At 41.6% G+C, this 26,986-nt stretch overlaps 2 protein-coding genes across 2 annotated transcripts; one reads left to right on the top strand and one right to left on the bottom strand.

Annotated features, from left to right (window-relative positions):
* Positions 1-1,573: 1,573 nt before the first annotated feature.
* On the bottom strand, positions 1,574-9,650 carry fam169b (family with sequence similarity 169 member B). The gene is made up of 9 exons (XM_071547088.1): positions 9,638-9,650; positions 8,741-8,890; positions 8,413-8,515; positions 8,257-8,342; positions 7,159-7,321; positions 4,331-4,513; positions 3,265-3,396; positions 3,090-3,160; positions 1,574-2,366 (listed from the first exon to the last, which is right to left on the bottom strand). Exons 2-9 carry the CDS (start codon positions 8,867-8,869, stop codon positions 2,016-2,018), a joined length of 1,218 nt encoding a protein of 405 aa, XP_071403189.1. The 5' UTR covers positions 8,870-8,890; positions 9,638-9,650; the 3' UTR covers positions 1,574-2,015.
* A 1,274-nt stretch (positions 9,651-10,924) lies between these two features.
* Positions 10,925-25,728, top strand: ldhd (lactate dehydrogenase D). Its single transcript, XM_071547086.1, has 11 exons — positions 10,925-11,070; positions 11,782-11,894; positions 13,652-13,793; positions 14,029-14,170; positions 17,329-17,488; positions 18,547-18,746; positions 20,354-20,482; positions 21,323-21,450; positions 22,566-22,656; positions 23,713-23,824; positions 24,754-25,728. Exons 1-11 carry the CDS (start codon positions 10,978-10,980, stop codon positions 24,917-24,919), a joined length of 1,476 nt encoding a protein of 491 aa, XP_071403187.1. The 5' UTR covers positions 10,925-10,977; the 3' UTR covers positions 24,920-25,728.
* The last annotated feature ends 1,258 nt before the right edge of the window (positions 25,729-26,986 follow it).

Genomic DNA, 26,986 nt, shown 5'->3' with positions numbered 1-26,986 from the left:
CGAACCCGAGCCATAAATGCCTGGATAAGTCTTTCCGTGTCTTGGGAGGAAAAAAGCGGGCGGACTTTGTTAATGTTCCTCAGTTGAAAGTAAAACGCCTGAACCAAGGTGTTGAGATGTTTGTCAAATTTTAATTGTGAATCAAAAATTACTCCCAGGTTTCTGGAAGATGACCTGACATTACTGGCTAAAGGACCGAGGTGCTGACTGCTTGAGCTGGATTTATGGTTAGGAGCTATGATAAACCTCTGTTTTAGTTCAGCTGGAGGAAGTTGTGAGCCATCCAGACTTTTATAGCAGTTAGGCAATCTTATTGCGGTAATTTGTCTTAACGGATATGTACAACTGTGTTTCGTCGGCGTAACAATGGTAGGAAATATGGTCAAAGCTGCGAATGATGTGGCCCAGGGGAAGCATATATAAAGAGAATAAAATAGGCCCCAGAATTGAACCCTGGGGCACTCCACAGGTCAATGAAGCACTGGAGGACACATGCTCTCCAATAGAGACAGTGAATTTTCTGTTCGACAGGTATGACCTTAACCATTCAAGAGCTGAGCCAGAGATATAGATTATGGTTGATAGGCTCAAGGATTGGGTGGTTATACCCAATCCTTGAGCCTATCAACCATAATGGCATGGTCAATCCAGCAACATTCACCATCTGCATGCATTCAAATATCATTTAAAACTTTAAGAAGAGCCGTTTCAGTGCTGTGCTGCTGGCAACAACCTGAGTGGAATTTATCGAATATGTTATTGCCTTCAGCTAGCTCCAAAAGCTGCTTTGCTACAACTCGCTCCAAGACTTTGGACAGGAATGGTTAATTTAGAAATTGGTCTAAAGTTCTGCGGAAAAGACGGATCAGTCCAGGTTTCTTTAACAGGGGCTGGACAGCAGCCATCTTAAAGTATTCTGGAACACAGCCGGAGGTGAGAGAGGAGTTCACAATGATGAGTAGACGAGGAGAAACGGTTACAGCGACGTCTTTGAGGGATTTACCATTGAGCAGATGGTTAATGGTGGAAAAGAGAAACCTGGGGTTATGCTTATTAACAGATATGAGGATGGCAAAATATGCATCCTTTATGTTGGAGTAAAAGGAGGACAGAAGATCTGTCATGCGCAAATAATGGACCTGCCGTTTTTTTCCAGCCCTCCTACATTCTCTCCTCAGACTATGGATGTCCTCATTTATCCAAGGAATGGGGTTGATGGCGGATAGAGTTTTGATTTTAAGTATCTAAGGCTGATAAGCATACCTCATTAAAATGTTTAACCTGGTCCTCGACATGCAAAAATTGGGTAAAATCTTGACACTGGTCGTTAAAAATGAATGAGAATAGCTCTTGCATCTTGTGTGGATGTAACAGCAATACTGTTTAGTGGTCACATAACAGCTTGTTCCCCTTTACTTATGTATTTCAATGATGAACATATTTGCATCTTTAACATTAGAAAGTGATTTGCATGATGGTCCTATAGATATGTTTCCTCATTAATGCATACTGACAGTCAATGGACATTATTTCTTAAGGGTTTTTTTAATGTATGTATGTATGTATGCCTATTTGTACTTATTTAGAATGCTCAAAGACACTGAAAACCATGGCCTATGAGTCAAGATATGAAACATGCATACCAACTGTTGCGAAAGACTTGCTGGGCTACTGTCCAATTTCATGATGCTTTTGATCCCTTGTTGTTCCCTAGCTGTCCTCAGAATGCATGCACGATTGGCTTGATAAAGTAAGCCTAATTGAGCCCAGCTTTATCTGTGGCGTGATAAAGCGCTAAATAAAAGGTGGGAAAACTATGCTTCCTGCCAGTTACCATCATAAGGCAAACAGCCACCGATATGAACAAAAATCATTTAGTCTACAGAGGTTGTTAAACTATATTCCACAAATAAAAAGGTGTTAAAAACTGGCTTATTGCTCCACTACATCCCTGGCTGCATGGCTTCTCTCTAAGGGTCGGCTGACAACACGAGGCCTCCGTGTGTGTCCGACGTTTAACTCAACGTCCTTCTGGCGCGTTTGGCACTTTTGAGCATTTCCTCCGATTGTGGTCTCGGTCTCAGAGGGTCCGAAGACTCGCAGTGTTTGGATTTCAGCGGGCCAGAAAACATTCGGGCACGTCGCGTTCCGTTCGGGGACCGCGGCTGCCCGCGGGGAGGTCCAGGGTCCGGATCTTCAGCGTGGGCTGCCGGGCTGCATCCCGCTCCGGCCGACCTGCTCCTTCCTCGGCTTGGGTCACGAGGCTCAGTGTGCTGCTCAGAAGAGCCTGTTAGCAGGGGGACTTGGACTTGGCCGGACAAATCGCAGGTGTTCTCCAATGAGCCGGCGTCCGGTCGATACTGCTCCTAGAGAGAGCGAGAAGACCCTAAGAGTTGTCACTGCTACATTGCGACACGATGACCGATTACGCTCAGGGAAACTGTTTGAATTTCTGCATACGTAATGCAGGTGCAATGACCGGAGAAATAAAGTTTTATTGACTTTATGATTCACAATCCTGAGATGATATGTCGGATCTATGGGTTCACCTGACCTCTGACCTCTTCTGACCTCGTGAACGTTAGAAATTCAGCTGGCCTCAGAGTAAACATGTTGAGGAAGAGAGTATACTCACTTACATTTGCCGTCCACCCTTGGATGCATCATCAATCTGTGAGGTATTTTGTTATCTTAATCTTCAATTAGTGATTTCCTACATTTCCCAGAGCTGCACCCCTTATTCAAAACACATCATGTCTTGCAGCTGCACTGCATTCTGGTCTACTGGGGCTCCTGTCAGTGGAGAAATTGGTCTCTCTCCTCTTCTATGATGGATTTCTCCCTGTGTGATTGTTCAACGTCTCTTGGTGCAAAATGGCAGCTCTAGAAAGAAGCCCTCGCTCTTTGATTCTGAGGCCCTGACACAAAAACCTGATGTTTACCGCTGATGTTGATGATCTGTTGTAGCTGCTGGAAATATCTCAGCATGACGGCCAGTTATCCAGTGTTTTTTCACAGTGTTCCAAGTGTTTTAGGGTCGACTTTTCCTTTAACTTAAAACAACCATAAAGATTAATTAAGATCTTCACCTTTGGAGATGAGTCATCTCCTTCATTCTTCACCGTTTCTCCTGATGTTGTGCAGTTCTTCTCATTTACACCTGGAAAGACAGAGGTCAAATGAGGTTATAAGATTGCCATTTCTGTATTACTAGTGGAGAGAGACAGGAAAGACAGGGCAGAGAGAGGGGGATGCCAACAGAACCTTCTGTTTGAGCGTAGCGGCCTAGCTGGATGCTGAGCCAGATGTTTCGCCGTTGGGTCCAGCCCCCGGGGGCCTCCACTTCGTACAGGCGCTCTCGCTGTTCCTCGTGCTGCTGCAGGAACCTCCTACACACTGGACACACAGCGGACATGAGCCCATAACCTGTACAGCTACATCTCCCATACAAAGGACGGAGAGGTTGATCGCACATCCCGAATTCTAGAAAGGAGTAGGGCAAAGGTAAAGGCCATGATGCTGCATTCCCATCCCATGGGAAACGCAAGCTTTCTAGTTGAAATACCATTCACCTCCACTTTCAGCTGGTAAAGACGAGGAACTTGGGGTTTGCTGTTGCAGATTTCGAGGACTTACCGAATACTGACATAACCAACAAGGAAACATCAGTAGTCGAGTTTAGGGAATGATAGGTTTGTTTCAAATAAAACCAACAAACTTAACCATTTTTCATCCCATAAGTCATTTTGTGATGACAACTCCTTGCTGGATTTTTGGTTTGTGGTTGACATTGCAGTGAAGAGTGAAGAAAACCAATGTCCGCGCTTTTCTTTCTTCCCCCAAATATAGCCATCCGACAAAAACCCTCTCCTACACAATGAAAACACAATGAACACAGCCATGCAGCATCATGCAGTATGCAGACTATGATACCATATCTACAAATACAGTCATAGTTTGTAGTCATTAAAGGTGAAATGTACTCTGTTTCGTAACATTTTCCACACAATCATAAATTTCAGATCCTGCGTGTTATTCCAAAATTTAGCATGGTGATGAATTACCTCATCACAAGATGTTTCTGTTGGATCTCTGCTCTGATTAGCTAGCTTACTTGAAAATGAGTGAAAATGTGACTTCATTGTTTATGTCAATTACAGGCCACTGTAAACGATGCCAGAGATCTGTCAATGTTGCAATTCCTTAGTTGCTGATAGAGATCAGTATAAGTCATAGATTAGTTAGCGCCCCTTTAAATGTAGTCAAAGGCATATTCAAGGAACGAAGGCGAATGGATGGGTTTTTTGAACGCAGGAGGGCCTTGACTGACCTGCCGCCATGCTGGGTGACAACGGAGAGCTGACTCCCAGCACCTCCTCCCTGGGGAACGAGGAGCAGAAGTCCTCCAGCATGTGAAGGCCCAGGCCTCGCCTCCTCCAGCGCCTCCTCACCAGCACGGTGTCCAGGACGGGCAGCAGGTAGCACTGGCTGGTCCACCGGCCGCACAAACTGCCTAAAACAGATACTCTATTAAATGTGATCCGTCACACATTCATGATTACCTGCGTGAAATGACCATCTGTAGCGCAGTCCGCTTCAACAGAGTGATGTCATGCAATTGGTTTCAGTTGATTATGGGTTGCTCTCCCGCCCAAATCAATCAAATTTTAAACCTGCAATAAGCGACATCAGCCCTTATAACCAATCTTGAAACTAACTAGCTATGTGGAGATTTCAATGAGACATAATGATATAAACCAATATTTACACAGCAGCCAGCTGTGTTACTGTTTTCACCTCTTGTCTAAAGCCTGTTGTCAATTTTTTTTTAAAACTAGCTTGTCTCGTCCCTCACTGTTTGAAAGCGTCCCTCAACCCCTCCCATCCCTGAAGAAAATTCTCATAATGACGGCATCGATGAAGCAAGCACTTGTTAAACTAGTGAACTTGTTAAGCTAGTAAACTTGTTAAACTAGTTAACTTGTTAGTAAACTTGTTAAGCTAGAAACTTGTTAAACTAGTAAACCTGTTAAACTAGTAAACTTGTTAAACTAGTAAACTTGTTAGTAAACTTGTTAAGATAGAAACTTGTTAAACTAGTAAACTTGTTAAACTAGTAAACTTGTTAGTAAACTTGTTAAGATAGAAACTTGTTAAACTAGTGAACCTGTTAAACTAGTAAACTTGTTAAGCTAGTAAACTTGTTAAACTAGTTAACTTGTTAGTAAACTTGTTAAGCTAGAAACTTGTTAAACTAGTAAACCTGTTAAACTAGTAAACTTGTTAAACTAGTAAACTTGTTAGTAAACTTGTTAAGATAGAAACTTGTTAAACTAGTGAACCTGTTAAACTAGTAAACTTGTTAAGCTAGTAAACTTGTTAAACTAGTAAACTTGTTAGTAAACTTGTTAAGCTAGTAAACTTGTTAAACTAGTAAACCTGCTAAGTGAGTCTGGGAACTTCTCCATAGGTACGTTTAGCTTAGCTATTAGCCTTTATGCACAGTGCTTTGCAATGTATGTCCTTGGTAGGCCTCCGTAGTGCAGTGGCTTTGCTGTGTGTTATTTACAAATGTATTGCGGCTTCCGTCGTCCTCTAGAGGTCCGAACATTTCCCTTATTGCAGCTTTAAGTTAAACCAAAAAATGTGCAGGAATTAATGAAGTGTTATTATTGTCATCTACAGCAATAGTTTACCTTAATCTAAACTTATGGAAAATGATATTCATGTCTATAATTACTTTTTTCCCCTTAATGTGACTATTTTTCAGGTTGGACTGACATCTACTGGTTAAAAAAAAGCATGTTGTTGCAATTGCAATCTGCTATTGGCCGATGTTGTGTGCTTTTAATATACGTGTAAGCTGTTACTCCCCAGTGCTACACGGAGATGAACCCCAAACACATCAGCAGGGAGGCTTGAGTTCATTTTGCACATATGGAGATTCGATTAAGCCTGAATACCTTGAGCATAAAAGCAGAGGCCCCAGGCGCGGGCTCGTTACTAACATGACTCATCGATTTAAACTCAATCCAACATACACTTTTAATTTAGGTTTTGAGCTGCCTGGGGACTTAGGAGGCAGTGGGGGGGTGTAGAGTCTCCATTTGGCCGCAGTGAGCCGGAGGCAGAGGATTTTCCGAGACTCCCGGTGATAAGGAGAGCGCTCTGGTTTTGATTTTTGGTTTCACTACAGATGGAAATCAGCTGGAGACATATTTACAGCCTTTCCTTTACTGTCTTTCTGTTGTCTTAAGAACCGGAGCGTAGACGTGCTGCTGAGGGTTTGAAGTGTCTTCTTACTTTTGCTTTTATTTAAACCCGCAATAAGCGATTTCAGACCCTGTCACCAATCCTGAAAACTAACCTGTGCTACGTGGAGGTTTCCGTGAGAATGAATAATGATAAAAAACAAACAGCCTCACACGCGGGCCAGCTGTGTTTTCACCTCTTTTCTAAAGCTTGTTGTCACGTTCGGCCCGAGTCGTAGCTTTTCCTTTTTTTTTTTTTAAACAAGCTCCTCACACTCTCTCTCCCCCTCGCATCACTGAAAAACATTCACCCTCTCCTTCTCTTCCTTCCACCCTCTTCTTCTCCTTCTCGTCCTTCCACCCTCTTCTTCTCCTTTTCTTCGTTCCACCCTCTCCTTCTCGTCCTTCCACCCTCTTCTTCTCCTTCTCTTCCTTCCACCCTCTCCTTCTTTTCCTTCCACCCTCTCCTTCTCTTCCACCCTCTCCTTCTCTTCCTTGCACCCTCTTCTTCTTCTTCTTCTCTTCCGCTTCCTTCCACCCTCTTCCTCTTCTTCTCTTCCTCTTCCACCCTCTCCTTCTCTTCCTCTTCCTTCCACCCCTCCTTCTCCTCCTCTTCCGCTTCCTTCCACCCTCTTCTTCTCCTTCTCTTCCTCTTCCTTCCACCCTATCTGTATTCTCATCTTCTTTCTCTTCCTCCTCCTCTTGCACTTTCTCCTTATTCTAATCTTCCTCCCTGTCCTCCTCATCCGCCACCTCCCCTTCCTCTTCCACTGCCTCTTTCTCCTCTACCACCTCCTCCTCTTCTTCTTCCACCGTCTCATTTCTCTTCTCCTCCTCCGCCTCCTCCTTCATCATCGCCCCCTCTTCCTCTTTCTTATTCTAATCTCCTCCTCCTTCTCCCTCTCACCTTTCTGCTTGAGGGTGTAGAAGCCCACCGCCTCCCCGTCTCTCCACAGCAGCTTCCCGGACTCGGTGCGGGGGTGAGGGGAGAAGAGCGCCTCGTCCCCCGGCAGCCTGTCCACCAGCTGGCTGAGCAGGAACAGAATCACCCTCTCCATCACCGACTGCACCTGTAGAGAGAGAACAGAGAGAGAGACTTAGAATGGAACCATTATTATTTATTATTTTATGTCTTGAGGTCCATTCAAAGCTGTGTGTGTGGTGTCATGTACCAAAAACACTCTCAATCCATTTTTCCACGTTCATTTTCCAGCATCTCTCTGAGCCTTACCAAGAACAGGCTGTTTCTGTCGCCGTGTCTTTAAGGCTAATTAATATTAACGACCCCTCACACAGCAGCTCAGCAGCTACAGGTAGGGAAAACTCTCCGGTAACAACGGCTCAACCGCTTTGAAAAAAACACTTTGTTAGTCTATTATTTCTTACAAAAATGATAATGAGCGAACCTTTGTGACGCCACAAAGTTACGGAAGTCCAAACGGCTCGTTTAGAGGCTCGCTGCACTAATATGGATTGTGTGGATTTAGTTGGTGACCGTGCGTTTTGATACTTTCACCATGTTTAGATAGACCATCCAACTCTATAATAAATATATATTATAATCAAAGAGGCAAGGGGAATCCTGTTTTACACGATAGGGGATATCATGTAAAATCGTTATTTCTTGACTTTATTTGAAGATTTTGGTTGGCAGTCAATATGATTTATACTAGTAGTAATATTGCCCAGGCCCTATTAACAATGTCATATTGCTCTATAGTAAGGTTTGACTGATATGGGTTTTTGACAGTACTTTTTGCCAACATTCAATATCTTTAAATTTGACCATTTTCATGCCAAAGAAAATCCCACATATTTAGTGTTTCCTCCAGAATTGTATTCTTGTCAGGGTGGAAAAGCCTCTGAAACAGCATTTAGACCATCATGGGACACTTCAACTCATCTTAACCTGCTGTACAATTTCTAAACTTTTCAAGACCAGTTGCAGTGACACTGGCATACACACACACACACACACACACACACACACACAAAGCAAGATTACCGGCACAAGGCCAGTCCTGGATGTGCTGTCTGTCCGTAAAACGTCGTCCACACACCACCACTTCCCATGCAGGTACAAGGCCACCACTGGAAGGTAGAGGAGAAAAAGCATTAGTCTTTGTGTGTGTGTGTGTGTGTGTGTGTGTAGCTCCCAAACCTTGTGTCTGATCATCAGGGGGGTGTAGCGCCAGGAGAGTACAGTCAGGTTGATCGTCTTCAAACAACTGCAACCGGCTCACATTGTTTCCTGTTATCTCCACCTGATGAAACATGAAAACAACTTACTTATTTAATGAGCCGAAAGATCAACTTTACCTCCAAGTTAAAGTGTGTATCATTTTAACATCAATACATTATCAGCATATTCATTTTCAGACATTAGTGTATAATTGACTATACTACTTGACTTAACCACACTACTACTAAAGCCACTACTACTAATAATACTAATAATATTCATAATCATGCATGAAAAAGAGAAGTACCTTTGAGGGTTGTGATGATTGAAACCATTCATTTCCATCTGGTCTTGACTCCAGAGAAGAGAGGCACTGTTCAGATGCTGAGGTCAAGTCACTGTAATCCACAGCTGGCAGGAGGTCAATGGGATACATGGCCCCTCTCACGCAAATACACTGTTAAAGTGGCAGTTACAGTTTAAAATAAACAGGCTGATGAAACAAATATACTTCCTTGACATTTATAGATGCAAAGATTTCAACAGGGATCGTGTGTCATCATAAACAATCATCTCTGACTGTATATTTAGTCCAGATACGCTCAGTTCTCTCTTCTAGAGACAACCACACGCCAAGCTCCGTTCACAATCTGGCAATTTAATGTTTCTTTGCTTATCTGGAAACGTACATACATGGTAGAAGATTACTTTAGATCTTTTAGGAATCGTTAGCGTCTTCTGGTGAATTCGGCACCTAGATAATCCACGAAGCTGCACTTTATTTCTAGAAAATCTAAACTTTTGAATCGGTTCACATTGCTCGCTAACGCCATCCACGGTGTATTTCGGTGGATGAAGACTGTGGGCATAAGGTGTAATAAAAGTTGATATTCTATTGGAATAAAAACTACTTGGTGGATTATATTAATGCCGAATCAAGAGGTGCCTCCTAACGATTCAGAAAAGGTCTGGAATGATACTTTATGAGGTATGTACTTCAGCCGATAAGCAAGGCCGCTTTAAATTGGCAAGAGTTTGGCGTATTTTACAGCCTGTCCACACACGCGAGAACGGCTCGTATCGGGACTACAGCTGGGCAGGTATGTACTTTGATCTGCTAACAACAGGTTATTACAACACTCCATTACAACCACATGTAGGCTTAGTTCGGTAAGCCTTTATCACACCCTGCGAGTCAACTTACTTTACGAGTCAATAAAAATGGGAATGGTAAAGTCTCACAGATGTTGACAAGAGGCTCCCAGTTCTGCCTGCAACTTCCCTACTGTATTTTCACTTCGAATCCGTCTCGTGTTTCTTGAGTTGCAGCGCCACCCTCTGATAGGAAAGAGGCATGACGTAATGCCGTCCTACTGCAAGCTCCGTCAAGATAGCCAGAGTTTACCAGCATAAGGCCGGAAAGAATGCGATGTACACTTCAAAATAAAAGTATAACATTTGCCTTTTTTTTTTTTTTTTTTAATTTATTTATAAGAAAGCACTCAGCCAGTACTACAGTATTTCTACTTTATGTCACTCAGTTATACAAAATAGCTAGTGATGGTATTCAGTAATTGAAATTTCCTCTCTCCTCTCTTTTTGCGCTTAGATTTCCAGGTGAAACTGTAGGCTAGTAGGCTGCAAGTGAAGTTTCATTTTAATGATCAATTTTTTGATATTGACATGGCATGCTAGTTTAAAGATATGGCCCATATTCAGACCAAGATCACACAGTTAATGATGGAGCACCAGACATTTCTGCACAGATTGTATAAGAGAAGGAGTCAACTGCTGACTGATGTAAGCTGTTGAAGAGAGGTAAGGCATGTGTGCCAGGTTTGAATAGCTTTCAGTTCTTTTCAGGACAGTAGACATCCTTCAATTTTCTTTTTTATAAATTATGTCTTTTTGCAGCCCTACATATGTGGCATCTTGCATAGCCATTGGAGTTTCCATTCTATAACCTTTAGTGCTATTGGTCATATTATAAGCTACTTTTTCAAGATAGTGGATATATATATATAAAAAAAAAGTCACAACGTAATAGTCTATAAGGGATTTATTTTGAAGATTTCTGGCCGGAAGTTGCTATTTATTTATTGTGACTAGCTTGACACTGGTTGTACTGTAGCTGCTTATCTGCTCCGGAAGCACATTAAAATCTTATCCAAGCAACAACAATGACAGGTGCGGTAAAAATGAAAAATTACCTGTGTAGTGTTTCATCGGTGTAGCCAAAAATGTTCTCTATTTAAATCTAAAGGGTAACTTTATCAAAGTAATAGAACCGTTATTGCCCTATGAAAACATGAGGTGCATTTGAAGTTGTATTTTATTTCTTAATTTGTTGTTTTTTTGTTTTTGTAGTCAATATTTGAGTGATGTGGACGTTTGTACGTTTTTGAGGTTTTTATTCTGAAAAACCATACCGGAAGTCTCGTTTTTGTTCTCGCTAGCGACGTTTCAGCTGTCAAACAGTCGGTGAATTGCTGGGAGCGTCATGCCAGCTGAGCTTTGTTGCTTGTAGTTCGGTGTTCGGTGACCATGTTGCTCGGCTTGACACCGACCCGGCGCCTGCTGCCTCACCTGCCTGCTTTCGTGCAGTGTCGCAGCATCAGAACGGGAGACACTGCAAGAGTAAGTGCAGTTTAAAATAGCCTAGCTACTTTCATACGAGTATGAAAGTTAACCTAAAGCAACAAAGTCAATGCCAATGCAGTGCAACAGCAGCGCGAGACTGTTGGGAGTTGTGTGTGTTCACTCATGCACAGTACAGACTGTATACAGTAAAGCCAGTGGAAGGGAAGATAAGATAAGGGACAAAGTGACCACGTTTGACCCCTGTGACCCGTTTGAACCCGGGAAACTGCGTCATTTATCCAGACACTGACCATTTCTCCAGACACTGACTGTGCCCATACACGCACATCTGCTTGTGCACATTAGTGATTGAAAACTTTGACTCTGATTTCACTCCTTTGTCCAGAAAATGTATTGTTTGGGTTCAGTAAGCACATCAGCAACAAACTAATGCATATCTCTAATGTGAAAAAGTTGGGAAAACTGGTATATTACTAATCTGATGATTCTCATAGCAAAATCTCATATCCATGAATCCAAATTTAGTCATTCCAAACCTCTATGGTAAGCAAAACCAAACAATATATGACAACAATATATTGATGCACACCTAGAACATATTGGTGTTACTTTTCAGTGTACTATTCAATTCAGCTGTAGTGTACTGTTCACAACAGTGTACAATGTTCACTCTCTCTCTCTCCACCCCACTCTCTGTTAATGATTCCTTCTCCACCTGTGTGTGTGTGTGTGTGTGTGTGTGTCCAGAGTGCTGGTCTGCAGAGGGTGGTCTCTGCGTTCAGGTCTGTATGTGGTGAGGATGCCGTCTTGTTGGGTGAAGCTGTCCGAGAGCAACACGGCAAGGACGAGTCTGTACACAGGTCAGTCTCTCTCTCTCTCTCTCTCTCTCTCTCTCTCTCTCTCTCTCTCTCTCTCCCTCCGTCACACAAAGCCACACACTCTCCCTCATTGCATAACAAACACCAGTCAGTTAGACGTTATGTGCTAATGCCTATTCCTCTCTCTCCTCTCTCTCTCACTGTTTTCTTATGATTAGCATTTTATTCGAAACTTATGCAGCAACAAGTGGTGTGACAATAGAAGAAAGGAAATGATAATCAGGGTTCTAGGACAGGAGACAACCACAGGATCTCAAAGGTGGAGGATATGGGAAAGTAGAATCCCATGTTCATCTGCTCAGATGAACCTGGGATTCCCACTCGCGTAACTCTGATGCAAAATATGTATAAATTATATATCATAATGCATATGTTATTGTATTTTCACAAATTTTCCTTCATCAGGGTAAGTATCCAGATATGCTTTGCAGTGCTGAATAAATAAACATGGGTCTAGACAGGTGCAACTCATCTACTAACAGCTGGGTCTGGACTATTAACCGTTCCAAGAGTCAGAACAAAACATGGTGAGGCAGCATTCGCTTACTATGCCGCATACAACTGGAACAGCCTTCCAAATGATCTTAGACATGCTCCAACTGTAACCACTTTTAAAACTAGGCTTAAAACTTTTATGTTCTCCATCGCCTATAATTAAACTCTTAGCACTTTAACTCCAAATATATGTAAATACGTGCGTGCGGTTTATGTATGTATTTACTTGTATTGACAGAACTTAGATTTTTATACTGTAACACTCTTACTGATTTTATAATGTTGCCCTTACTCTAACTTTAAGTGTTCAGAAACTCTTTTCTTGTTTTTAATTTTCTTACTTTTACTTATTTACTTTTATCTTATCCATCTCTGTTTTTATTTCTCTCTTTTAATCATGTAAAGCACTTTGAGTTGCCCTGTGTATGAATTGTGCTATATACATAAACTTGACTTGACTTGACTACTAATCAATGTCGAATGACCAATTAGTTCTGAGAAATAAGTCATCTGACTACATAAGCAACACAAAATTGTATTACACAAAGTATCTTAGTACATTTACTCTATACCGTATATATAATGTATGTAGGTCTACACATAGAAAAAAGAAAACAAGAAAAGTTACAACAACATGGCAAGTGAATGATACATTTAGGTATCATTTGGGTATCATAGCTAGCTAACATAGTATCTGGTTAGCTAACCATACTTTTTTCTTGTAACGCATCTTATTTGCTAACATATGTAGCACAAGCTAATGTTAATAGTTGCTAGTTAGTCACATGTTAACAACAACATCAGTTGCTTTGCTAAATGAGCCTGCTGGCTAGTCAGCTAGCTAACAGTTTGTTCAGGTTAACTGAGCTGACTCTTCTCAAGCTACAACTCAGAGTGTTTTGGAGTAGAGACTAGAGCTAAAGACAAGACAGTTTACTGTGTCACATTAACCTACATTTGGAAACAAATCCACCTCATCAGAGTATTCACACCATAACAATCTTTTTCAGGTATCTCTTTTTCTAGCCTGGTTGTTACATATTTACACAGTATTTGTGCACAGCCAGTTGTCAAATGGACCTCCACAATGCCGCCATCTGTGGTTGATAGGACATTTGTGAAGCAACTGCAAAGCCTCTATGAATACACTCTCTCCAACTGAATTCTACAATGGGATAAATGTGCTGCTCAGACAGTGGAAACATTATGGAGAATAATAAGTGGGTGATTTTGCTGCTGTCCAGATGTCGTCCCCCAGACGTGGTGTTGTTTCCTCGCTGTGTGGAGGAGGTCAGCGCCCTGGCCAAGATCTGTTACCACCACCACCTTCCCATCATCCCCTTTGGCACCGGAACAGGCCTGGAGGGAGGGGTCAGCGCCTTGAAGGTGAGAGAGAAGACGCCCTTTCTGTTTGTGTGTGAATGAAAAGTATGAAAATATATGAATTCCAGGATGTATGAAGTGTGCAAAATAACAGCAGTAGAACATACTTAAAGAAAACATGAATGAAAAATATGTACCATATGGAAATGCACCAGAACTATGAAATGTAGGCAGTATGAAAATACATTTGTGTGCCTTTGTACTTGTATGTCTACAAGTTTATTCCCCCTCCCCTCAGGGTGGTGTGTGCTTCAGTCTGAGGAACATGGACCAGGTTCTGGATCTCCACCAGGAGGATTTTGACGTGACGGTGGAGCCCGGCGTGACTCGCAAGGCCCTCAACTCCTACCTGCGAGACACTGGCCTGTGGTTTCCTGTCGGTCAGTGGCATTGATGTTTTGTAGCTCGGTGGGTTATGGAAGCCCATTTCTGCCAGTCCTGTAAGTCATTATAATGAGAAACTTTCTCAAAATAATGAGTTAGTATCTCAAAATAATGAGAAACTTCCTCAAAATAATGACTTAGTATCTCAAAATAATGAGAAACTTTCTCAAAATAATGAGAAACTTAGTATCTCAATATTTTGACTTAGTATCTCAAAATAGTGAGAAACTTCCTCAAAATAAAGACTTAGTATCTCAAAACAATGAGTTAGTATCTCAAAATAATGAGAAATTTTCTCAAAATAATGACTTAGTATCTCAAAACAATGAGAAACTTTCTTAAAATAATGACTTAGTATCTTTGAGATACTAACTCATTTTGAGATACTAAGTCATTATTTTGAGAAAGTTTCTCATTATAATGACTTACAGGATCTTTTTTTTTTCATCACACTGGTGGAAATGGGCTTCCATAGTGGGTAGAGCAAGGTAATAACACTGTTAAAGTAACAGGTTTAAAATAACAAAAAAACAATAAATATAATTTTGAAAAAAAAAGTAACAGGTTTGGTTGCTACTGCCACTTACGTGCTATGTGTATCATTTTCATCGATAAATCATTACCAAATTAATTTTGAGACGTTAGTTTAAACAGACAAGACAATCACAGAAAAGATTGTCATCCTCTACACTGCATTTTACGTGTGCCACCAGGTCAGATTTGGCGGGAAATCTGCTGGATTGCTTTACAGCACAAAACAGAAAGAGGGCACTGTTCTTCAACTGCCAGCGGGGGAAGTAGCAACATCCTCTTTGCAACAGGAAGCTACAGGGTCATTTATAGGAAATGTGCTCTTCAGTTTGAGAAACACTAGCTCTAACAATACCACTGGTGTGAGATAGAGGCTACCGATCGTCTCTACCATGAGCTCATGTTTTTTACGGTACCAAGGTATCAGAATTAATTTGACAATATATTGATGTTTAAAGGAACAATCAGTAATATCTAACAGCAGCCACAGGAGCTACAACAACATCGGCAAATGTGTGTCTTCCCCAAGTCTCAATACCCTTCAGCCACTTACTTGCCACATGTTTGTTTGTGAGCATATTGCTTGACAGATATTTATTTATGCGCAGCAAAGCTGTGGCAAGCTAACCAGTGTATCCCCTATATATATTGCACTGTAACGGGCCACCGCCGCTAAAATCATGACCTGCCATGCTAAAGCATTTTCTAAAGTTTATGTAGTGTTTCTATAGTCATTCAGTAATGGTGCTGCTGCTGAAAATGCACAAGATGTTTTTAAATCAAATGTATTTCTACTGAGATGCACCTTCATAATCTAAGTGACAAATAGCGACGTGTGGGAGGGGACAGAGCGACAAGCCCCGCCCCCCACTGTACGAAAAAAATTACAGGGGAAACACTGGAGATAACGTTTGCTATGTAGCTTGTGTGGCTAACGTTAGCTACATCGTAGGTTGCTTACCTGTCCAACAAATGTAAGGCCAACTCCACATCGGTCTTGAAGAGTCCTTAAGCTGTCTCCACCTTTGTAATGCTGCAGCAGTGTTCACTTGGTTTTGGAGCGGGCTTTCTCATTGCGGGCTTTGTTGGGCTTTTGAGGCTTTGTTGCAGTTGGTTCTTCCATGGTTGCGCAAATGAAACTGAAAGAAGTTCCGAACACAAGGCGGGGTGTGGATCATTTCCACCAAAACAGAGAGTACAGACCGGACTGTGGAGGGACTGGCATTGATCAACAACACTTGCGAACCCCTGCTGTAATATTATGGCCATTTTGTGCAAAGAGCCAGTAAAATATTACTGATTGTCCCTTTAAACTGCTACACGCAGCACCTTTTAGTATCTTCCTGAAGGATACTTTTGACAAGTATGGCCGTACGGGGGATTGAACCCCGCCCTCCTGTTGGGAGACGACCTCGCTTATCACTGGGACTTCCACCCTGACTGATGTATGTTATTTCGTCATAGACGTTTCTCTATCCCCATCCATTCCCTCAAGTCCTGGGTGTGACGTGCAAGGTTCTCAACAGTATCCTCAATGACTGGAATGAGGAAGTAGTGCATGCACATCCAAAGACCTGACCAGGTGTTTGATATAAAGGGGATATGAGGATAATGAAAAAGCCCCTTGTACTGGACCGATGCTGTCTTTGTGGTTTATTCAGCAATGTTTCAGAGAAAACCTGCTCAGTCATGTATGCCAGGAGCATCAATCCAGCATGCGGAAATCTTTCACTTTGCCATTTCCCTGTTGGTCAGTCACATACAGTAAAAAGCATTTCTCAATATTTAATCTTGTGCATTCTCACATCTATCAAGAATGCATGTGAAGCTTTTTCTCAATGTTGAAGTGAATGTTCCAGGTGGCACAAAGACCAGCCAATAGCAGATGGCCAGTTCAGTACCCTACTTTTCACCGTTAGGTGTCAGGCTTCACCACAGATTTGGGTTTGGGGTTTAGTTACTCTTTAAGGGCAGAAGCCTGCTGCTCTAACCTCTAGCCACTCCCTATAAATAGAATTAGATTTCCATATAGTGACTGTATTACCGTATTTCCTCTAATATTGGCCCGGGCCTTTATTTACCTCAACTGCAGAGGGTACCAGGCCTTTATTGGAAGCAGGCTTATATTAGAGACAGGCCTTTATTTCTAATTCCCTCTGTTTGATAAGTATATTTGCTCATATTTTAGTATGAAGCCTCCTTGTTTTCTGATCTGCTTCTGTCGGGGTTCGTTAGGTAGCCGTTTTTTTGTTACTGCAACGCGCTCCAGAGACTCCAGCCGGGTGAGCCATCTTGTGGCATACTGCCATCTTGTGGCACTTGTACGTTACTACAAACTACAGTTACATTATATAACAGGCACCAGGAGTTTACTGGTATCCACCGTTGTTTTTTCCTTTGTTTTTTTTCCCCGGCCTGTATTTGGGGCCGGCCTTTATTTGTCCGTGTCGACCACGGCCCCGGACATTATCGGAGACCCGGCTTTTAATTGACTATTAGAGGAACTACGGTATTACTAGTATAGGATTAGGTAAGAATATATGTATTTTGTGCTTATGTTTATTTTCCTTCCATCTGTTTAATAATTAAAGGAACGCTAGCGATGTGCTGTTGTCGTCCCCAGACCCCGGAGCCGACGCGTCTCTGTGTGGTATGGCCGCGACCAGCGCGTCCGGCACCAACGCAGTGCGTTACGGGACCATGAGAGAAAACGTCCTGAACCTGGAGGTGGTGCTGGCTGACGGGACGGTCGTGCACACGGCTGGGAAGGGCCGACGACCCAGGTACCCCAGCAACAATGCAGATGGAAAGAGGATCTTATTATGGCGTATACCTTGACATGCATAATTTACTCTTTAATTGGTTATTAAAGAGTTAATATTACTTTTTCAGTAGTTTTGGTATTCCTGTAGGCTTGTTACATTCATTAATAACCAATTCTCCCAAGTAAACAGTTCCTTGCTGTAAGACCCTATGAACTACTGATATTTATACGTCACATGATATTTATACTTAGACTTCATTTATACTTCAAACTCTAGTGAAGAACCATATTAACAACAAAAACATATTAACACAAAAACAAAGTCAAAAAAGTCTGTAAGCTTTATTGTCTGGAGAGAGAAAATCTAGCTTCAGTTATGCCATTTAGCTCATAATGAAATAAGATTAAGACATGTACATAATGTCCATACTGCAAGCAACTGTTTAAAGTTTCAGCTGAACTGCTTAATTTTTGATTAAAATTTTTTTTTTGTCGGTAGCCAGTTGCGTTCTGTTGTTGCTTAATGGCCCAAGTATTGCTGAATCAAAATTTGGCAGCACAGCTAGGAATCTGTTTGCTTAATTTTTTAAATGGACAGTGAGTGTACAATGTGATGAGCTTTGGACCGTATTCTTTATGCAATAGGCTTATGCTGATATATCGTTTTGCCATGATATGGGGCCAATATTGATTAAAAATCAGTTCTGGTCCAGTCAGTATGGTTCACCTCTGATATGATGGATATGATGCAGTTTGATTGTTTACATATTTATTGTAGAATTGATCAATACTACACTGGCTGTCTATGGGAAGACCTTAACCTGAACTTTTGATTTGGTATTTTGATCCGACTCTACACAAGTATGCATGAATCTGTTTAATTAATATGTTTTATTAATGAAAATTCAAAAATTCAAAGATTTTGGATATCGGCTGAATAAATATTGGTATTGGACTTCAAAAACCCGTATCAGTCAAGCCCCCACTATGGAACTTTTACTTCAGCCCGGTTCCCAAATGAGACATTAAAGCTTCTAATTCAGGTTCACGTCTTTCCACAACATCATCGTCCCTCAGGAAGACGTCGGCAGGCTACAACCTGACTAACCTGTTTGTGGGCTCAGAAGGCACCCTGGGGATCATCACCAAGACAACGTTACGTCTCTACGGCATCCCAGAAGCCATGGTGTCGGCCGTCTGCTCCTTCCCCTCCGTCCAGGCTGCGGTGGACAGCACCGTGCAGGTCCTACAGGCAGGAGTGCCCATCGCTCGCATCGGTGAGGAGGGCATATCGGAGGGAATCGATCATTAACCAATCAATGGCTTTCTCCCTCAGTATATTTAAGACCGAAATCTGAGAAAAATAGACATTCAATTGGAACAGGTTGTTAAAATCCACTAAAAAGTCTGCAGAAACCATATGTCCAGGTCCACCATTTGGACTACTTGAAAATAAGAGCCATATACTGTACAAGGCCACAATGCTGAATCATAAAAGGATGTTTATTTGTTTGATCCGCCAGTGAAGTTGGAAGGACGTTATGTTTTCACCTCTGTCTGTCTCTCTGTCTGTCTGTTAGTAAGATTTCTCAAAGTAATGAATGGATTGGGCTGAAATGTGGTGGACAGATCGCTCTTGGCCCAAGGATCAATTCATTCCTTTTTGGTGGTGATCCAGATCTGGGATTTCTGCCATTAGACGATTATCGTTTTTTTAGCCAAGACTATTATGGTGCGTTCATGTGCTCGCGGGAAAGTCCAAAATCGGAGACTTCCAAGTCGGCTGCTGAACAGCGTGGCGTTTACATGCTATTTTGTCAGCAAGACAAATGATAAACAAACATAAACCGTTATGGAGGTTGCAGCTTTGCAAGTTGAGGAATTGTTCATGGCGTGCTCGAGGCAGCACTGGCCGCCCGCCACACACATGTGGAGACCGCTGCTTGCACAGTAGGGTGGATGGTGGACTTGGACGTGACGTTTTCTATTTCTTCAGACCTTTAAAGTCAATTTTAACAACAAACTCAAAATTTTGAGTGTCTGTTTTTCACATCTATCTGTATATACTCAAGCAGGAAGATATCGCATCCAGAGGTGTGACCAAGTCAACTTTGCTAAAGTCCCAAGTCGGTCTCAATTCTTGAGGCAAAAGTCTCAAGTCAAGTCCCAAGTCTAAATGTAGAACACCAAGTCAAGTCAGAACAAATCAAGAGTCCAGTATCAATTTAATATCTTAAAGAAAACTTTTCAATGCAATATGGTTTTAATAGGATAAAAACTTGGTAAGAGCATCATGAGTTTGATTTCTATAATCAGTTTCAACTTCAATAAATTCAATCATTCCATACAAATTCAGAAAACAGAATTTAAATTCAGTCGTCTGCTGGAACAAATCTCATCACTTTCAATCTAAGTCATTTACACAAACACAAGATCTCAAGTCAAGACTTTAGAAACCTTTTCAAGTCATCAGAGTACAAGTCAGAGTCAAGTCCCAAGTCAACAAAACCTAAGTCAAGTCTCAAGTCTTCTCTTCATGCATCAAGTCAAGTCTCAAGCAATTCAAATTGTGACTCCAGTCCAAGTCATGCGACTCGAGTCCCTATCTCTGATCACATCAGAACCTGTATTCGACCAGCTGCGTTTTGCCATTGTATGCAGTCAAGATTCCCTCCAAGTTTTGAATGGGTCACATTTATCTTGAGGCCATTGAGACTAGTCTGGCCCGTGTATAAAACACAAGGATCGGGGGGGGATCTGAATATGAGTGAAAAGGTTATTTCTCGCTAACCAGGTCATCTTCTCACTTCAGCATGAAGTAGAAGATAAAAGAAAGATAAAACCTGTGCGTGACTGTGTGTGTGTGTGTGTGTGTGTTTTCCAGAGTTTCTAGACGATGTGATGATAGATGCGTGCAACAGGTTCAACTCTCTGTCCTACCCCGTCAGCCCGACTCTCTTCCTGGAGTTCCACGGTACCGAGAGGAGTCTTGAGGAGCAGGTCAACACAACAGGTGTGTGTGTCTCAGTCACAAGCTAAAGCAGAGGGAACATTCTAACAAAAAGTGAAGCCGCATAATATTGCTGTTGATGAAAACCGAATATCTCTGACAAATAACATTTTAAAGGATGAAGAAATTTGTTTCTAGTTGCCAGCCATGTTTTTTTTTTGGTTTCTTTTTTATCAAGTTTTAAATCCAAGCTTGGCGCTAGTTGCATGCTTGTCAGCTGTTAGCATCACAAATAAATGTAACAAGTATGTTTTTCTAAGACAGACATGGATACAGACAAATGCTAATCTTTTAGCAACACCACTTATTGAGACAACAAAGGGTTTGGTATGAAGATGAAAAAGCTACCTGAAATATAACAGTTATAAATCAAATCAAATCAATATGTACTCGCTACTACTGCCACATTACTGCTAACATACACTTAGCAAGGCCTACTATGCTAACGTCACATCCTCAACAAAGGATTAAGCCAACTTGCAACAAAGAAGTCAAATAATCAATATGCAAAACCTACATTAAACAATCTAATGTTGTAAAACGACACGACTTACCTTATCAGGAAACCAGGGAACTTGAAATGAATCTTCTGCTAGCTAGCCAAACGCTTCCACAAGCTATTTGAATTGTAGTGAAATGGAAAAATCAAATCTTCCAATACAACTGCAGTGAAAACTAGCGTCAGGAGCAGCAGGAACTTCCACAGGCTTGTAAGACAGTTCAACAAGGACCTAATGAAAATGCTACACTAGACATATCAGACATAGCCTACCCGGAGATTTTGTGGTTACAGCATCGTTATGATGTGTGACAACTCATGCATTTTGGTGTTTGTCTCCGTAGAGGAGATCACTCAGGCCAATCGCGGTTCAGATTTCCAATGGGCACGAGACGCAGAAACACGCGACCGCTTGTGGAAAGCCCGCCATGACGCCTGGTACGCTGCTCTGGCACTCAGACCTGGCTGCAAGGTGAGCAAGTCTGGCTATTTGCAAATCTTAAGCAGGATAGATATACAATTATATTGTAATGGAGTGTCTCCCCCATTTACTTTAATAGGAGTAGGTCGAAGTAATTTTGGTTTAACAATTGCCCTTCTTCCCACTAAATGACAAAATTTGATACTATTGTTATTTAAAGAGTAACTAAACCACAAGTGTAGTTGATTAGATCAGCCAATAGCAGATGGCGATTTCAGTAGCATGCTTTTACCATTAAGATGTCAGGCTTTACACATACTTGGGTTTGGGGTTTAGTTACTCTTAAAATCATTTCTAAGCCTGTTCCTGTTTTTTCTTGTATTTGAGCTATATCAAGCTGTGATCACATAGGAAACTTTTTTGAAAGCGTCTGTGCCTTATTCCAGTTATTTTCAACGGTTTGGTCGCATGTGGCACACTTCTTCTTCAAACTATGTGCCATGTGTTTTGGACATGGCACGTTTTGGCGCACTGCCCTGGGCACCGAGTTGAATATATCTCAACTTTAGCCGCATTACGCCAATATGAAAATAGCCCTAAAGTGTCTAAACTCTTAACTTAGAAGAGGAGAGAGACCAATTTCTCCACTGATATTTCTTCACAAAATAACTCCTGTAATGCATTGAACATCACCGATTGATGATGTCTTACAGTGTAAAAGTATCAGAGGGGGGATTTTTCCTTTAAGTTGCCCTTGGGTGAGGGATGGGTAGTACTGTTCATTAGGCCTATTCCGCAAAGGCGAATTGGCAGTATTACATTATTATCGCTAACCACAGTATTACACCTCTCTCTACTCACTGTGGGGAAAACTCAATACCATTAGAGCCCAAGTTTCTTGATGCTACTTAAATGTCCTGTTCATACTGCTTTTTAATGCTGAAAACAGGGTAATTAATTACTACGCTGTATAGATATGGATTGCCTCATATCTCTGTGCTACACTAACCCCCATAACCATCCTGAGGCAATTTTATGTCCCACTTTATGAACGCTTTAAAGTGCAATGATGGTAAAAGACAACCATTTGATGCAATTCCAATTCTGTGACCTTACCTTACCTCTGTGTGTGTGTGTGTGTGTGTGTGTGTGTGTCCGTCCCCCAGGCCTACGCCACAGACGTGTGTGTCCCTCTCTCTCGTCTGCCTCAGATCGTAGTGGAGACGAAGGAAGACCTGATTCAGAACAGACTCACGGGTGAGCAGAGTGTAGAGACATCAGTTATGCTTTATGTCTATGGGCGATTCATCATCAGGGACCATGCCACCTACAATACTATTGTGTCATATATGGGGAATGTCTCTTTATGTGAATGATTGGTGCGTCACTTTCCCTTTTCTTCCTCTGGGAGAGTCTCCAATTCAGCAAGTGAATCTGTGATCTGAACATCTATTTGTGTTAATAATAATAATAATTTTAGGCAGTTGAACACCTTATTAATGAATGATGTGATATTAAATTGGCTGAACGATTTTGAAAAAATATCTAATTGCGATTATTTTGACTGATATTGCAATTGCGATATGATTGCGATATTAGAGGGAATGATAATTTTTACATCATTATTCTCATTTTCATTGAAAAACATATTAAAATGATTATGGTGTGATTTTTGTGGGGATCTGTACCAAACAAAGATGTTTTCTTAAGTCTGTAGAATATGATGTGTAGGCCAGGACATCTCTGCAGCACCACAATATTTCATTTAAAATGCAATTTTGACACACATTTCGCCTTTAACAAATATTGCGCCTCCTGCGATTTGAAAATTGCAGTAGGCCATATTGCGATTTCGATAAAATTTTGATTAATTGTTCAGCCCTAATTACAAGCTACATTTCTAGCTACTGTACTAGAAGCTACTGTTCATTACATTTGCACTCGGAGAGCGCAAACCTCCACCAATGCTGAACATTTCTCCAATTTGCTGTGACACACAAACGCATCATTCCTATCACTTCAATTTCACGTTAAACTGATTTCTTGATCCTGCAAACATACCCTTAGGATTTGAAATCAAGTCTCTATCTCCGTTGGTTTCATAGTTATGGTTAAGAATGATAATCGTCTAATGGCGGAAATCCCAGATCTGGATCTTCCTTGGCCCAAGACACATTTGTCCGCCACATTTCATGGAAATCCGTTCATAAGGTTTTAAGATACCCTGCTAACACCTAAGAAATCCCCCCTTTTCCATCCAAACCCTATGTTTTCCAGTGTGACGATGAGTGTGTGCCTGCTGTCTGCCCTCAGGTCCCATAGCGGGCCACGTGGGCGACGGGAACTTCCACTGCCTCATGGTGCTGGACCCCAGCGACCCGGACGAGGTCCAGAGGGTCCACCTCTTCACCGAGAGACTCGCCAGGTAGCGTGGTTCCCGAACCGCTGACCTCTGACCTTTTGCTGCGTTGTGTCACCATAGTTACTTGGAGAGATTTGTAGCTTTAGCACATGGGGGTTTGATGTCAGTTGGGTTTTTGTCGGTTCCATATTTGGCTCCAGTTTGGTCAGCCAGTTTAGGTGGACTGGGATCCAGTTCAAGACGTTGTGGACTGTTTGATGCCAATCCTATCCTTCTTCTTCTTTTAAATTTCCGTCCTCCAGAGGTGATGCTGAAGCGGAATTTCAGCTTGCAGGACACATTTGTTCAAAGTATCTTTTGTAAAAAATTCACTGTGGAATTCAATCTCTTGCATTGGTATCGAAATTTCCGTTATCGTGACAACACTAATCCCAGTGTTTTAAGGGGCGTTCACGCTCCAAGCTCCGGTGAATTTTTGCGCCCCGAGCCCAGCCAGGCAGACGGGCCCGACTTCTCCTCGTTATCTCCTTCTGTCATTCACTCTCCGGCGCTTTTCTCTTCCCCTAATCCTTCCCCCCACTTTCCCTAATCCTTACCGCTCTGTTCACACCTCTCCCAGACAAATTCACCTCGCTCACTCTCAGCTCTCTCTCCTCTTCCGTGATGCACCGATACTGTTTTTTTTTTTTTTACTTTTCTAATATTGATTCCAGGTGCTGAACTTTAAGTGTTGATTGAAAATTCATTGTGATGGTCAAGCCGTCTCATTTTCTTACATTTTTTACTACAGCAGAATAAAACGGAGCTGATATCGCGATTCATTTTTCTGCCCCACGATACGTATCGTCACATTGTATCGCGATATATTGAATTTCGATATATCGTCCCCATCCCTAGTATACATGCAGGGTTTGCTTTAAGAGCCTCAGTTATCTCAGTTATTTTGGTGCAATAAAACAAAGTCACAACTTGCTTCCCCCCCCCCCCCGTAGGCGAGCCCTGGCCATGAACGGGACGTGCACAGGAGAGCACGGGGTGGGCTTGGGGAAGAAGGCGCTACTGCGCGAGGAGATGGGCACCGCGGCCATCGAGGCCATGCAGGGCCTCAAGGACGCCCTCGACCCCAAGAACCTGATGAATCCCGGGAAAGTCCTGTAACCCCTCTGACTCCTAGGAGAGCCACGGACAGCATAGTCACTCTGGGCGACTGACTAAGGACACACCCGAGGACTACGATGGATTTCTGTCGATTGGATTCCAGAGAGGCAGTAAGATGGTATGATGTGTAGATCCACAAAAATTTGGAACTTTTTATGTACCAGTGCTCAACAACACCACAAGTCATAACTGAACTGGAAGGTAAACCACACAGGATTTGAGGTAAACACAGAACAGTACTAATTAAGAGATGCGTTTTGAATGGAATCGAGGTGAGAATTCATGAAAAGACACTAATATAAAGCTTTTTATCTGACCCCTGACCCCCCTAAATAGCCAATGGATCTTATTCTCATTTTCAAATTCATATCATGAGTAAGTGACAATAAGACTTGTGTAGTGTGTTCCAAGCTTTTAAACGATAACATGATTTGAGGATATAAGAGCCGCGCTGCAGCTCTGTGCCAAAAGTCCAAAGTAGACTTGAGCAACTCGATTCAGTTGCTCTTTCGATTGATTTTTCTACTGTTATTCACATTAATTAAATCTCGGCTTGAGGAAATATAACCCATAGGAACTACATTCTTAGTTAGGCTCCTGCTTTCTCTCTCCCTGACCAATTGTTTTTAACCACATGCACTGTAACATCATTTAGGATTTTGAGGCAGGTATGTCCTTTGAGGAAAGTTGATGATTATGTCTTTCTGATATCCATTCAAAACTATACTATATACTATACTGTATATGGAGCTATATTTACCCCAAAACAAATTGTACATAAACCCAAGATTGTGAAATGGTTCAATCATAAAAAATCAATTTTGTAATAAACAGGATTGTAAGCCATTTTTGCAAATGAAATCCTTATGGTATATTGTTATTATTATGATGTTATGACTACGAATGACAGTTCTCATTTTGCATCTCCATTTATGGAGATGCATAGGTGTACAGAATATTTTTTTTACATTGAGACTTTTGCCTGTTTGTATCCTCATTCCTAAAACATGTAAATATATGCATATAAAATATGCATTACTCATGATCCAGAATCAGAAGAATACACATAAAATATGATATTTTATGTGAATAAAATGTTTCCAGAGTTGTAAAATACAATCTGTGCCTGTCTTTATAGATGTAAATTATGATTCATAATTGTAAACTGAGGACTGTACCTGAAAAACGTGGGTTACAATCCTGTTTATAGATGTACAGAACTGAGTTTGGGTTTTCAAATCACTTTTTTTTTTACACTTGAAGCATTTCACAATGTTGAGTTTATTTGTTTTAGGGGAAGTATAGCTCCTTAATTATCCTGCATACCTGGATAGAACTCCTGATCAACGTTCAGTTCTGCTCTTTTCAATCAAAGTGATTGTGTGCCTGCGGGTTTCTCCTTTTTTATTCATTTCTTTTCCCAGAATTGACATGATTACACGATGCAGCTACTTGTGAGTCATGTGACTTTTGTTTTCAATCGGTCAGTGTGAACCTAAACGCGCCAAATGCAACCAAGTCAACTCTTTCACTTTAGTTCCCCTCAAAGAAAACGACCTGTAGGTGTGATCGCATCCGGTGGAGGAGGCGCAGTACCCCGCTCGGCCTGCAGGTGTCAGCAGTGCAGCGTGTCGCTGCCGCATGCCGTCAGGTCACTGAGGACAAATGCAGTCTGTTAGTCAGTCATGTGAATCGCATTAGAAGATGGACAAAATAATGCCGTTAACTCATTTGTGTCTCAATAGTTTGTTTTTTTTTCCTTTCAGTTTTGTTTCTCACAGCTTGTAGGTATTAACTGAATATTACATTATATTTATAATGTAATGCATGATTTGAATTGAATCATATTTTACATGTGATGCAGTCAAGCTGGGATCGATTGTGATTTTTCTGTTGCAGAATATGAATTGTGAAACTAATAAAAACAGTACAGCCTCTTGTTAGTGCTGCTGTGTCTCTACATCCGAATTCCTGGTCTTTCTCTCTCTCTCTCTCTCTCTCTCTCTCTCTCTCTTTTATGTTATGCAGTTTCATAGTTGAAAGTCTGGCGAGCCTGTGATTGCATGT

Source organism: Centroberyx affinis, unplaced genomic scaffold, assembly GCF_046629955.1.
Source record: "Centroberyx affinis isolate AG114_WGS23_722 - 3 ecotype Tasmania unplaced genomic scaffold, CSIRO-AGI_Caff_v1 ptg005652l_1, whole genome shotgun sequence".
Lineage (NCBI taxonomy): Eukaryota > Metazoa > Chordata > Actinopteri > Beryciformes > Berycidae > Centroberyx > Centroberyx affinis.
Note: the sequence above shows the minus strand (reverse complement) of the source record. Positions and strands in the feature narration are given on the sequence as shown.